Genomic DNA, 12,553 nt, shown 5'->3' with positions numbered 1-12,553 from the left:
GAGGGTTGGCTGACTTTGGCCTCTGTGCATGAGAAACAATCACCTTTTCCCTGGTGAGCCTTCATGAGACAGTCCCCGACAAGCTGCATGCACTGACTCCGCAGGGTGACGGCATTGCTGCGGGCCTGGGGATCCAGCTTCTCACCATCCACTTCCTCTGAGCTGGCCAGGTGGGCACTATAGAGAGCTAGGGCGGCAAAGAGCAGCCAGGCATAGTTGTGGATATAGGGCTGGATGAGCCTCTGTCGGTCGCTGATCCGGATGGTCACCATTGGGTGGGCCGTGATACTGTGGGTAGGCAAATGGCTGCAAAGGCAAGACATTTTTAAGTCCTACACACCTCCATAAAGGAGAAAAGGGCCTCAGGGGAGCACATGCATGGTCACAGCTGAGCATTCATTACCTCTACGGCTATGGTTATTGAAAATTTAAAGATAAGTAGGGTCCTCACCCCCCAAAATGAACAAACACAAACACTGTACATATCACTGCAGCATTTCACAGCCCCCAGAAAACTTTCTATGAAAACCGGAAGAGCCCGGCCAGGCATGGCTCAGCAGTTGAGCATCGACCTAGGATCCAGGAGATGGCAGTTTGATTCACAGTCAGGGCACATGCCTGGGTTGCAGGCTTGACCCCCAGTGTGGGGTGTGCAAGAGGCAGCCGATCAATGACTCTCTCATCATTGATGTTTCTCTCTCTCTCTTCCTCTCCCTTCCTCTCTCTCTGAAATCAATAAAGATATATTTAAGAAAAAGAAAACCAGAAGATGTAAGAGTTCCTTATTGAGAAGTTTTGCAGGGTGTGGTTATAGCATTGTGGTAATGTGAGAAATGCCCATAATTTTTAGAGATGGATGTGAAGTATGTACCAAAAAAATGATTTAACATCTGTAATTTGCTTGAAAATACTTTAACAAAGTAATAAAGGAAGGAATAAGCTAAGCACACATAGCAAAATCTTCCTAATTGCTGGATCTGGGTAATGGATATTAATGGGGATTCACTGTACTAGCTTCTTTATTTGTGGTTATGTTCGAAATTTTTTATAATGAAAGGCTTTTTATTATAAAAAATAGTGAAGGAATACATGAAGAAAAAGTTACAGGGATAGAGGTCATATGAGACATACCCATAGGAATATTTCTTTGCTGCATAGCATCCATAGCAAAGGTCAAAGTCATCGCACACGTTGCAATTCATCCTCCGGCCTATGATCAAACCCTGGCAGTGGTCACAAGTAAACTCCATGTTGACCATTTCATGGTCATCTCCGTGGCCCTCAGGCTTCACCCCACCTGAGGGAAAAAAATATCAGTGTGAGGTGGGTTGGGCAAAGTGCTCTTAGAAGGACTGTTTCCAAACCTAAACCAACTCAGAGGCAGGGCTGTTCCCAATTCATTGCTCAGGACGTCAGGAGCCACAGGCATCTTCTGGAGACCAGAGCATTCTGCCCAGTGGCTCTGAGCAAGTATATGAACAATATTCTCAGCACAGACCTTATCAATGGTACTGTGGATTGGCCCCTTTTCCAACGCAACATAGATACTGATCAAATAGATGACTAATTTCCATTATGACCACTGTTTGGCAGAAACAAGTCCACATGCCCATTTGTAAGCTACCTTCCATGACCCCTCCTCTGACAAATACTAAGCACCTATTGTGTATTCCTGGTAATAAGCATTGAGGAGCAATCAGGTTTTTGCTCTTACATTTTCATTCCAGAATCAGAGATGAAAACAAACTTCATAACCCCAGACCCAGTGAGTGAAAAAGAATGTTAATCACAAAAGAGACAGACTGCTCTGGTCTCTTTCCTACTCTAAGTCCAGTGGGTCTCTAAACACTGACACAGACTCTACTTGCTGCTCCTCACGTCTGATCCACTTCTGTTCCCACTGCCACAAACCTAGTCCAGGCACTAGTCCCTTTGTCACCACTGTGACTGACTTCCTAAAGGAAACTCTTACATGGACAGAACCACCTTCCTCTATCATAGCTCTGATGATGTTAATATCCTGCTTGAAAAACCTTCCCTGATGTCTGTAAACTCATTCAAATTCCTTAGCCTAGTATCTCAGGGTCCCACAATCTGGGCACCTGCCTCAATCCATCACTCGGCTGGACACTTGAGCATGTCTACCTAAACATACTACAGATGCTCACTCCTCGGGCCCTGGACTTGCTCTGCTTTGGATGGTGATGCACCCTTCAATGTTTCCTTCACATCACCCAGTTCTAACTTTCTTCAAAGGTCAATTCACATCCAACCTCCTCCACCAGCCTTCCCTGCAGCAATGACTGCTACTACTTCTGAACTTTTCCAGAATAACCTAAATGCTCATCTGTAACTCAGCAATGAACACTCTTGTGCTAGAATAGACATGTCCAGTGTCCTTCCAGGGCAGGGCCCTGTGTCTTTTATGACCAGGCCACGCACACAAAGAGCACTCAATGGCTCACTATTGTCCATCTGTTTTACCTCAATACCTACAAGTCAAGTGTTTCAAGAATTTCTGAAGATTGCTTTTTGTGGATGTGTATTTTACTATTTCTAAACACTGCATGATTCAGAGGGAAATATAATTTCCTGGAAACTCAACTGAAAGAACATTCACTGGTCCTGAGTATTTATCAAGTGTCTACATCCAGCATGATGAAAGATGAAAGCATGCCAGGTAACAGAGCTCTGGAACTTATGATTCAGCCAGGGAGATAAGGCTCAGATTTGCCAGCAAGTCAAAAATACTGGGCAGTATTTTTATTTCGTACAATGAAGATCTAAAAATTGACAAGATCACAGAAAATAGAAACAATTACTACTTTGGGGTATGGCATACTCAGACCATGAAATTTACCTAGGAAGCAAGTTTTGCAGAGATCCATGTCACTGCACTGCAGGCACCGGTAGCGATGCCAGGGGGCAATCTCATCACACCCATCACAAGAGATGTCCACATTTAACAGGTCACAGTAGCGAGCAATAAACATGTGCATCTGTAAGGTGAAATAAACACAATTATCCAACAGACTTTGTGATATGGTCACTCTTCATTAATCAACCCATCCTTTAATAGGAACTTAAGATATTCCAGGCATTGTATTAGGTGCTAGGATTAGGAAATGAAGGAGCTCAGTGTCAGGTTGGGAATTCCCTCCAGCAAACAGATGACACCATACAGTATAATAAAGGCTGTGATGGGCATATACAGGAGGCTTAGAGAACACAGGAGAGGGACATCAATGGGTTTTACGTTTTTCAAGGGAGATAATTCCTTAATTGTGACCTGAGGGACAAATAGGTATTAGTTGGGTGGGGTTAAGGGTGGGAGCAAGCCAAATAAAAATAACAACAAGCTCTACAGGAGGCAAAAGGAAGCTAGACTCATGAAAGTGGCAATCAGTCAGTATGAAGAATACAGCAGAGATGGGGATAACCAGATAAAGTTAGAAAGGTTAAACCACAAAGCACCTCCAATGCTAGTCTAAGGAGTCACTGACCATTTTAACATAGAAGACTAATGTGATCAGATTTGAGCATGGTTATTAAGTAAAGATTGGACTGAAGAGGGCAAGACTAGAGTCAGGGAAACTGACCATGACAGACACTGTTAAAGCAACCCCGTGACAGGTGATAAGGGCTGGATTGAGCACTAAGTGAGACTGCAAAAGGTAGGCAAATATGAGAGGTATTAAGGAGGTAGAAGTAGGATCCCTGGGGACTGACAAGATATGGGGCTCAGCAAAAGGGAAGGGTAAAAAATGACATCCAGACTTCTCGCTTAGTTACTTGGTTGGATAAGGGTCGTGTTCACCGTTACAGGAAACTGCAAATAAAGCATTGTTTACTGGCACTTAAAAAGAAAAAGTTTCTGGGGAGATAGTAAGGGCACTGTTTCATGAACAAACAAACTGTTTTCCTGGAAAGTACCTGGAGGCTATAGTACAGTTTATCTGTATAGCTTGGAAATAGGGAAATAAGTCACTAAGTCACCATACAGTAGTAGATCAGAGCAGATATGCCAAGTCACTCTAGAACTACAGAATGGCTCCCAGTAAGATACTGACATACAGGAGAGAAAAATTGAAAATGCCAGGTTGGTGTGTTCCATCCAAGTACCACAGAAATGCTTTATGAGCAAAGTCACTGGCACACAATATGCATGCAATGCTAAGAAAATTAATGAATTTCAGGTAGCAGGTGCCTGGCGCAATGTGGTGGTGACAGATAAACACCTAGTGTGGAGAAATGGACATGGCAGGCTATCTGAGCCTAGTGCCTTTACATATCTGAATCATGTAACTCTGATTCCAGGTTACATGGCTGCTTCTATGCCCACCAGGCAACCTTCTGACTGAAACGTAGCTTCCCAGTTGCTTGCCTACAGGAGAGGTCAGGGTCTTCAGCAATTCTCTCTCACTGCGAATGAATAAACTGGCCTCATGAACCCATTTTCTGTGAGTATAGTTCTATGGAAGGGAGCTACTCTCTAAGTGTAGTCAAGTCAGTATCTTGGGCCCCTCAGGCTAGAGACCATACTCAGTGACAGTGAACTCACTAATGTACTGCCTGCCACTGGAGCCCTCTCAGGAGACAGCCTGCTGGCACTCCTCCAGGTAGACTCTCCTCTCCAAACCCCTAGCAAATCACTTTAGATTACTCTAGTTGAAATGTCTTACTTTCCTCTGCTTCTCTGGATCTTCCTGGGCTATTTTTTCATACCAGGTCTCAAACATGCCATCCTGACACTCATCCATCCATTCTGAATTCTGCTTGGCATCAGCAAGCTCGTCTTCTTCACTCCATTGGCTGAAAGAAGGAGATAAAGAGAGAAAAGCATGCCTCTCTCAGCAATCCTGGAAAGTGCTGGCTAGCAGACTCTGTGTCCCATGGGTCTAAAACATGGGGTATTTTTAAGCTTCTGAGGGGAAGAGGTCAAATTTGCTTCTCCAAATCCCAAGATTTTCCACATGTTTGATAAACATATACCAATAAAAAGGGAGACACCCTTTTTAGGGCAGACTACAATGGCTGGGGAACTAGAACTTAAAATGTTGAACCTATATGGCATAATTCCACTTGACAACCATTTGTGGTGAACCTACTATGTGCCAGGCACTGGAGCCAAATGAAGTCATTTTCTTAAAAAGTCTGATTTTGTCATGCTCTAGTGGTATTAGCATGAGAAGAAAATCAGGAGACCCTGGGGCTTCGACTCTCCAACTAGCTGCCACAAGACCTTGACATAGCACTCAGCCCCTGGCCCTCTCATTTCAGAGTTTCATAGAGATAATCCATGGGCTCCTTAGGTGCAAAATTACAAATCTCCATTATTTCAGCTTATAGTTTGTTTTAGCAACCAGAATTTTAAATACAAAATGATTTGCTCAACAGCAAATACAAAATAAATGACCAACCAACAAGTACACATTTGTTCATTCATGTGTTCCAACATTAGGCCTGCTCATACAGAGCTCTGGGCTAGTTGCTATCAGGGACTGGGAGGCTGGGGGTGGTTCCACACCAAGGACGTGCAGACGAAGCCTGAAACAATGAGCTGACTGACAGGTGACGAGCCAGTGTGCTGATGTCCCCTATGCTACGTGCCCTCTCAGCCAAGAGCACCCTCTGACAGGAGAGCAATGGCTGAGGTTTGGTAAACAGAGAGATAACTGTAATTCTATCTCCTTTCCCCAGAATATCTCTTCTGAGTGAAAACTGTTTCGGTGTTAACTTATTCAATTATTCAATTATTTCCTCCTAATCCTCTCCTCTCATTGTTCTTCTCCCATTCTCTTCTCATTTCTTTTCTCCCCACGTGAGTGGTTAATGGGTAACCTGAGCAGTATGCAAAGACCCTCATTCAAAGAGGAAAGAAAAAAAAAACTTCACATACTATTTTTTTCTCATACCTTAAGTCCTTATAATGTGCAAGAGGTTATACTAGCTAAAACGACATATACACATAACAAAAAAATGTAGAAAAGGATTCTCCAATTTAACAAGCTATACTAGAGTCTCCAAAAATGCAGAGGATCCTCATACTCCAAGTACAATACAACTACCAACACACTACCATGCACCAGGCACTAGTCCAACTCACTAATCCTTCACAACAATCCTGTGAGGTAGGTGCCATTATTATCTCCAGCTCTAAAGATGAGGAAGCCGACGCAGAGAGAGAGTAAATAACTTGCTCAAGGTCATCCAGCTAATACAGAAAAGCCAGGATATTGCAAAGAGCCTAGCTCCAGAGTCTGTGCTCTGACCCCCGATGCTATGATCTCTGTATTTCACACTCTATTTTAGGAACTGCAGAGCGCGGGGCTGTGTTCTTACCTGATCACACTGTCATGGGCACTTATATTTTCCTGTGACATTTTCATGAGGAGATCTGGTAACTGAATGTCAACAAAGAAGGTGAGATCACTGGGTTCCCAGCCCATATCCATAAGATGAAGCAGGGCCGTCTGAACACAGGATAAGGCAGGCAGCAAGGACCTAGGGGCAGTAAAGATAGAAGTTACAAAGCTGCACATCACCAACAGAGACAAAGTGCAAGTGAGAGAACTGGTTTGATTGGAAGTGGAAAGCACAAGGAAACTCCAGATTGCTGGTTTGGGTTCCTTATCATCTCCTCTCAAGTTTCTCATACTCCATACAAACCCTCTTCAAAGAATGGCTTAAACAAAAGAGTTCTGAAGGCACAGAGCAAGGTTTCCACCTTGCCAGGCCTACCATAGGGGACATATGATGGTAACGACTAAGTAGTAAAAAATCACCTCTCAATAAATAGCAAGAGCAGGGCCAGCCCCAACTTAGATACAGAGAAGAACCATTTGATTTAAGGTTTACGTCTAAGCCACTTACTAAGGAGAAAACTGGGGAGTGGCTTTATTTCTGTTTTAAAACTATGCATAATATATTAAAACTGAAAATAAGTTACAAATTCTTAGATAAACCAAAACCCATTCCCTTTAAAAAACTGTACATTCCAGCCTGGCCAGCGTGGCTTAGCGGTTGAGCATGGACCTGTGATCCAGGAGATCACCGTTTGATTCCCGGTCAGGGTACATGCGGGCTTGATCCCCAGTTGGGGGCGTACAGGAGGCACCCAATCAATGACTCTCATCATTGCTGTTTCTATCTCTCTCCCTCTCCCTTTCTCTCTCTGAAATCTATAAAGATATATTTTAAAAACAACAACAAAAAAACCCCCTGTACATTCTATATAGAAAAAAAGCTGGGAGAAGATATACTAATAAGTTAACATTAGCAATTAGCTCTAGATGGTAAAATTAGGGGTTATTTTCATTTTACTCTTTGTACTTTTCTACATTTTCACCACTGATTTTAAAATCAGAAAAAGCAGAAATAATTTTTTCTCTAGAAATTATAAAGTTATCCAGTACCTGTCATTTATGTTATTAAATCCTTTAATTGCTTTGACCAAAAAGAGAACAAATCGATAGTAAGTGTCTCGAATTTCTTTGTGTAGATCTGCACCACAGCCTTCCAAGTGTCCAAAATAACTAGAAACAGAGGAAATCATTGATCACTTAGTTGTCAGAACATCATTTACTTAATAATCATTCTTCCTTACATAAAAAAGAGCCAGGAGAAGCAAACAATGAAGTGGCACAGAAACCTAAGTAAATACAAATACAATAACTTCAGAAAGTAACAGACAAAACAGCAAGTGTGTCCATCTGTCTGGGTCAAGAGGGCTGCCCACAGGAGTATGGAAATACAATTAATCTTCCTTTGCTAGTATAAAAACCACCCTCTCGCCACTGCCTGAATGCCAGATACTGTGTTAGGTATTTTTTACACGTTACCTCATTTAATCCTTTCCACAGAGTCGTCCCACCCTTCTGCTTCCCTTCATTGATGACTTTAGCACCAAACTCAGTGTCTTTGCTACCTCGATCTTTGTCACCTTGGAGACTTCAACATCCACAGGAATGATGCCCTCCAGTCCCTCTGTCCCTGGATTCTCTGCCATTGTCTCCTCCAGTGATCTTCGCCTCCACCCCCTTGGCCATCCCAGCCTGATGGTCACTTCCTTGACCTTGTCACCACAGTAATGGCATTATCTCGGAAATCCTCACTTCAGAGCATCCTACTCTGACCATGACCTCTCATCCTGCTCACCTGCTCCAGGACTCCCACACAGCCTTTTCAATCCCAGGAAGCCCTTCCCTATGATGCTGCCCCATGTTCACTATCTGCTATCCCCACCATGCTTTCTTTTTGCTCCATACTCAGCTTAGATTCCATGGTCAATCACACTTTAGCTATCACCAACTCCCTTGCTTTTTTCTCCCTCCATGTACTTGCCTAAGAAATCTTACACCAAATCAAAACAGCTAAGTGTTGCTGGAAGTAACACCACACAACCAAGCTCACTACATCTCTTTAAATTCACAACCATAATTCTCAAATAAGCACTCAAAGTTGTCAGGCAATCAGACTGGCTTCCTCGATTGTTATTACTACTTCAAACCTCCCTGCTTCTCCTTAAACTGCCACCACCTCCTCCTAAACCATTTTTAACTGATGACTATCCTTATATTTTATTTTATTTTTTTAATAGAAATAATCAGCCCTGGCTGGTGTGGCTCAGTTGGTTGAGCATCATGCACCAAGAGGTCGCTGGTACAATTCTTGGTCAGGGCACATGCCCAGGTTTCAGGTCTGATCCCCAGTAGGGGGCATGCAAGAGGCAGTCGATCGATGCTTCTCATCAATGTTTCTCTCTCCCTTTCCCTTCCTCTCTTTTTCTAAAATCAATAAAAAATATATTTTTTAAATAGAAATGATCACACAGGAATTCCTCCATCTTTGTACTACCAAAGCTACCAGCCAACCTGCATCTCTATCCATGCTGTTTCCTCCTGCTACCACAGATAGAGTCTCCCTGGCTCTGCCAAAGGCCGACTTCCCTACTAATGCAACTGCTACTACATTGATTCTTCTCTTCCTGCGTCAAGTTTTCCTCATCACTGACTCATCCCCACCAGCATACAAATGTACTAATATCTCTTGAGAACCCTCAGTTGATCCCACATCCCCTCCAATTACTGCCCTATTCCTCTGCTCCCCTGTAAGGCCAAATTTCTTGAAATGCCTATAGTCTTTCTCTGCATTTTATCACCCCCCCTTCTCCTCTTAACCCAGTCCAAGGGGGCTTTTGGCCCCATGGATCCAGTAAGACTGTTACCAAATCCAGTGTATTCTCTCATGTAACCTCCCACATCAGCGTCTGACACAGCCAACCATTCCTATCTTTTGAGATACAGTCTTCTCTTGGCTTCTAGACCCTCCCATTTTTGCTCTCAGTGGCCACTCCTTGATTTCCTTAGCTGGCTTACTGTTCCTCTGCCTGGCTTCCAAATAAAGAAGTGCCCCTAAGGCTTAGCGCTGAGCCCCCTTCTTGCCCATCTCTGCACCATCTATGAGGTCTCACCTGTCTCGTGGTTTTAAATACCATCTACATGCTAATAGTATCCCAATTCTACCCCTATTCCTGGCTTCCTTCCAAAACTTTAGGCGCTTATCTCTATTTTCTTGCTATCTTTACTTGGATATGAAAAAAGCAGTTCAAACATAACATATGGTCAAAATAAAACTTTTGAGTTTCACCCCAACCTATTTCTTTCATACTCTTCCTTTCAGTAAAATGCATCACCATCCACTCAAGTGCTCAAGCCAAAATCCTCAGAGTTTCTTTCTCCTGTAGAACAAAGGCCCTGTCTGCCCTGTCCATTGCTATATGTACACACAACAAGTAGGACAGCGCCTGGCACAGTCAACGTTCAGGAAGGACTTGCTGAGTGGATATTAGAACAACTCTGTGCGGTACTTAGATTAACATCATTACTGCAAATGAGCATTAAATTTATCTCACAGTTTCCAGGAGCCAAACGATGAGTATGGGTAAATGGGATATAAACCTCACTGCCTGGTAAAATAAAGCTGATACACTCATCAGAAGAAATATGTTCCTAGTACTTACCTACTAAAAGGATAGAACAGAACACATTTTTCCTTAGAATGACAGAATGAATTGACCAAAAACATAAATTTGTTTCTTCCATGGAAATGACAGAATGATTAACTAGAGAAGACAAGGATTTCTTTAAAATAACCCCTGCTCCTGTTCCTTGCAGACTTGTAATTTACACTTACTTGGTGAACTCTTTCTGGCAGGTCAGAAGTTCCAACAGAAAAAGTATATAAGGTGGATGGAAGCAATGCGGCTGTCCAAGGGATTCTGCACAATACTGAATTATCCTCAGGACTTCAAGGATGCTCTGGGCTTGGGCTTTTCTCAAGGAAAGAACCTTTACAACACTGGAGACAGAATTCAAATCAGGAACACCCAGAAAACTCTTGAGCTGGGGCAAAAAGAAAACACACCCCCGCCCAAGTTCTGATGCCATATTAATACAATGGAAATGCTATTGTGAGGTGTGGGAAATATCACTCAGGCCGGATATCAATACCTATTTGCTACTTTAGTCCTCACTCCACAGCATTACAAATCAGCTCACACCAACTGCGCAGAAGCCCAACAACACATACGAAAAAATTAATTAAAAAGGAGCCTTGGTATATTTACTTCCCCATAGAGACAAAGCCTTAATTCATAGGATAGGAAATTAAAACATGAAATACTTCCAGAGATGAAGGTCCACTGACAAATAATTTTGACAGAAAACATCAAATTCTAAATTTCTCCCAGGGTTAAAATAAGAGAAATTTATAAATGGCAGCTACCAAAAGAAATATTTCTTTTTTTATCCTAATAGTACATTATTGAGATATAATTATGTACAGTATCATGTACAAATCTTGAGTGAAAAAATACTTCTTGAAAAAAAAGAAAAAAATCATTTTTTTCCCTTGAACATCTAAAACAAATCTTGATCTATCCTTCAAGTATTATTTGCTCATTTTTAACATGAGCTTTAATCCTTTGAGTAGACTGGGTACCTATGGCTTGAAAACAGAAAGTGCTAGAAAGGTCATGCCTGGCTCACCTCTCATGGGAGAGTGACTGGTCTTTAATGAAGTCCATGACATCCTTCAGCACGGGGTATTTCTCTTTTATTGTAGGCACCGGTCTGGCCTCTTCCATTGATCGGAAGGAAAGCAGCCGGAGTCGCCCTCGGGTGAAGGGGGGTCGCCGAGTGGGAGTGGAAGGTGATGAGGGTTCTTCAGCTGTGGCAGAGGATACTTCTGTGGCAGGAGGGCCACTGCTGGGGGGCAGCTTAGGCTGGACATCCAAGCCAGGGCTCCTGTCTCCCACAGCAGGGGGCACTGCTTCAGTGGGAGATACCGAGGCTTGGAAATGCTCTTCCACCACAGAGCTTGTCCTCTGGCGCCTGTCAAGTGGCTGCAGATGATCAGTTTCATCTGTAGTCACCAATTTGTCACAGCTTTCTTTTGAACTTATACCCATGGGCAAAAATTTTAGTAATAGAAGACTCTTCTGAATACATTCTTTCGCTAAATTGGAAAAGCAAAAAAGATAATGGGGAAAAATTAAAAATTAAACTTGTTGCCTAGTTTTAGAGAGAAAATTATTTAAACTCTATAATTTAGGACAAGAAATACCACCATTAATACAGTGATATACATATCTACTAACAGAATAGAATCAAATTTTATCTCATTATATAAACCAAATTCTTCCTGGCACTATCAGCACACATAAAAAAAGTTTTATTGTGGACATTTTCAAACATATATATATAGAGAGAATAGTGTAAAGACCCCTCAATGTACCCCTCACCAGGCTTCAACAGTTATCAACACAAGGCCCAGTATAGTTTCACCCATTCCCCAGTGCCATGCTGATTCCAGGCATCACATTATTTCAACTGCAAAAACTTCAGTATATTTCTTTAAAAAAATAAGTTTAAAAAAATAACATAAACATGATGTCATTTTAAAAATTAACAGTAATTCCTAATTTCACTGAATATTCAATGTCAGCACACTCTTTTTTTTTAAAAAAAAAAAAATGCTTTTATTGATTTGAGAGAGAGAGAAACATCAATAGACTGCCTCCTGTCCACTCCTTACTGGGGATCGAGCCCACAGCCTGGGCGTGTGCCCTGACCGGGAATCTAACTGTTCCTGAATCATAGGTCAATGCTTAACCACTGAGCCATGCCAGCCGGGCAGGTCACTGGTTTTCTATGAAATGGAAACAGAAGGCCCAGTAATGACTGGACACACTCACCCAGGCTCTCAGGGTTTGCCTCAGCAGCTTCTGACCCGCGTTTTTCTTCTGCCTCGTTGCCCAGGCTCACCAGGGACTTCTGCTTCATCTCTAACTGGGGGGATGATTTGAGCCACATAATTAGGCTGTCCAGACACGGCAACAAGGGCAGCCATAGCAAATTACTTCAAAAGCACACAGTGTTGAGATCATGGAGAACTTTATAGTTATTGTTCAGCTAATGAGGACACAGGACTGAGTTGTTCTTAGCCCTAGAAGTAATCCAGGCTGTGAAGCTGTCAAAAGGAATCTACAAAA

At 42.5% G+C, this 12,553-nt stretch overlaps 1 protein-coding gene across 2 annotated transcripts in view; it reads right to left on the bottom strand.

The window, feature by feature from the left end:
* Positions 1 to 12,553, bottom strand: part of ZZEF1 (zinc finger ZZ-type and EF-hand domain containing 1) — a 99,979-nt gene that overhangs the window by 29,716 nt on the left and 57,710 nt on the right. For both annotated transcript variants that reach the window (XM_087825944.1, XM_087825943.1), the window contains 9 exons: positions 12,257 to 12,350; positions 11,049 to 11,517; positions 10,195 to 10,359; positions 7,416 to 7,535; positions 6,343 to 6,504; positions 4,683 to 4,812; positions 2,861 to 2,999; positions 1,132 to 1,297; positions 44 to 306 (listed from right to left, as the gene is read on the bottom strand). In XM_087825944.1, coding sequence (XP_087682070.1) covers positions 44 to 306; positions 1,132 to 1,297; positions 2,861 to 2,999; positions 4,683 to 4,812; positions 6,343 to 6,504; positions 7,416 to 7,535; positions 10,195 to 10,359; positions 11,049 to 11,517; positions 12,257 to 12,350 — 1,708 coding nt within the window. The remainder of the gene's footprint in view (positions 1 to 43; positions 307 to 1,131; positions 1,298 to 2,860; positions 3,000 to 4,682; positions 4,813 to 6,342; positions 6,505 to 7,415; positions 7,536 to 10,194; positions 10,360 to 11,048; positions 11,518 to 12,256; positions 12,351 to 12,553) is intronic.

Source organism: Miniopterus natalensis, chromosome 17 (assembly GCF_054644295.1).
Source record: "Miniopterus natalensis isolate mMinNat1 chromosome 17, mMinNat1.hap1, whole genome shotgun sequence".
Lineage (NCBI taxonomy): Eukaryota > Metazoa > Chordata > Mammalia > Chiroptera > Miniopteridae > Miniopterus > Miniopterus natalensis.
This window is presented reverse-complemented; position numbering and strand designations above follow the sequence as displayed.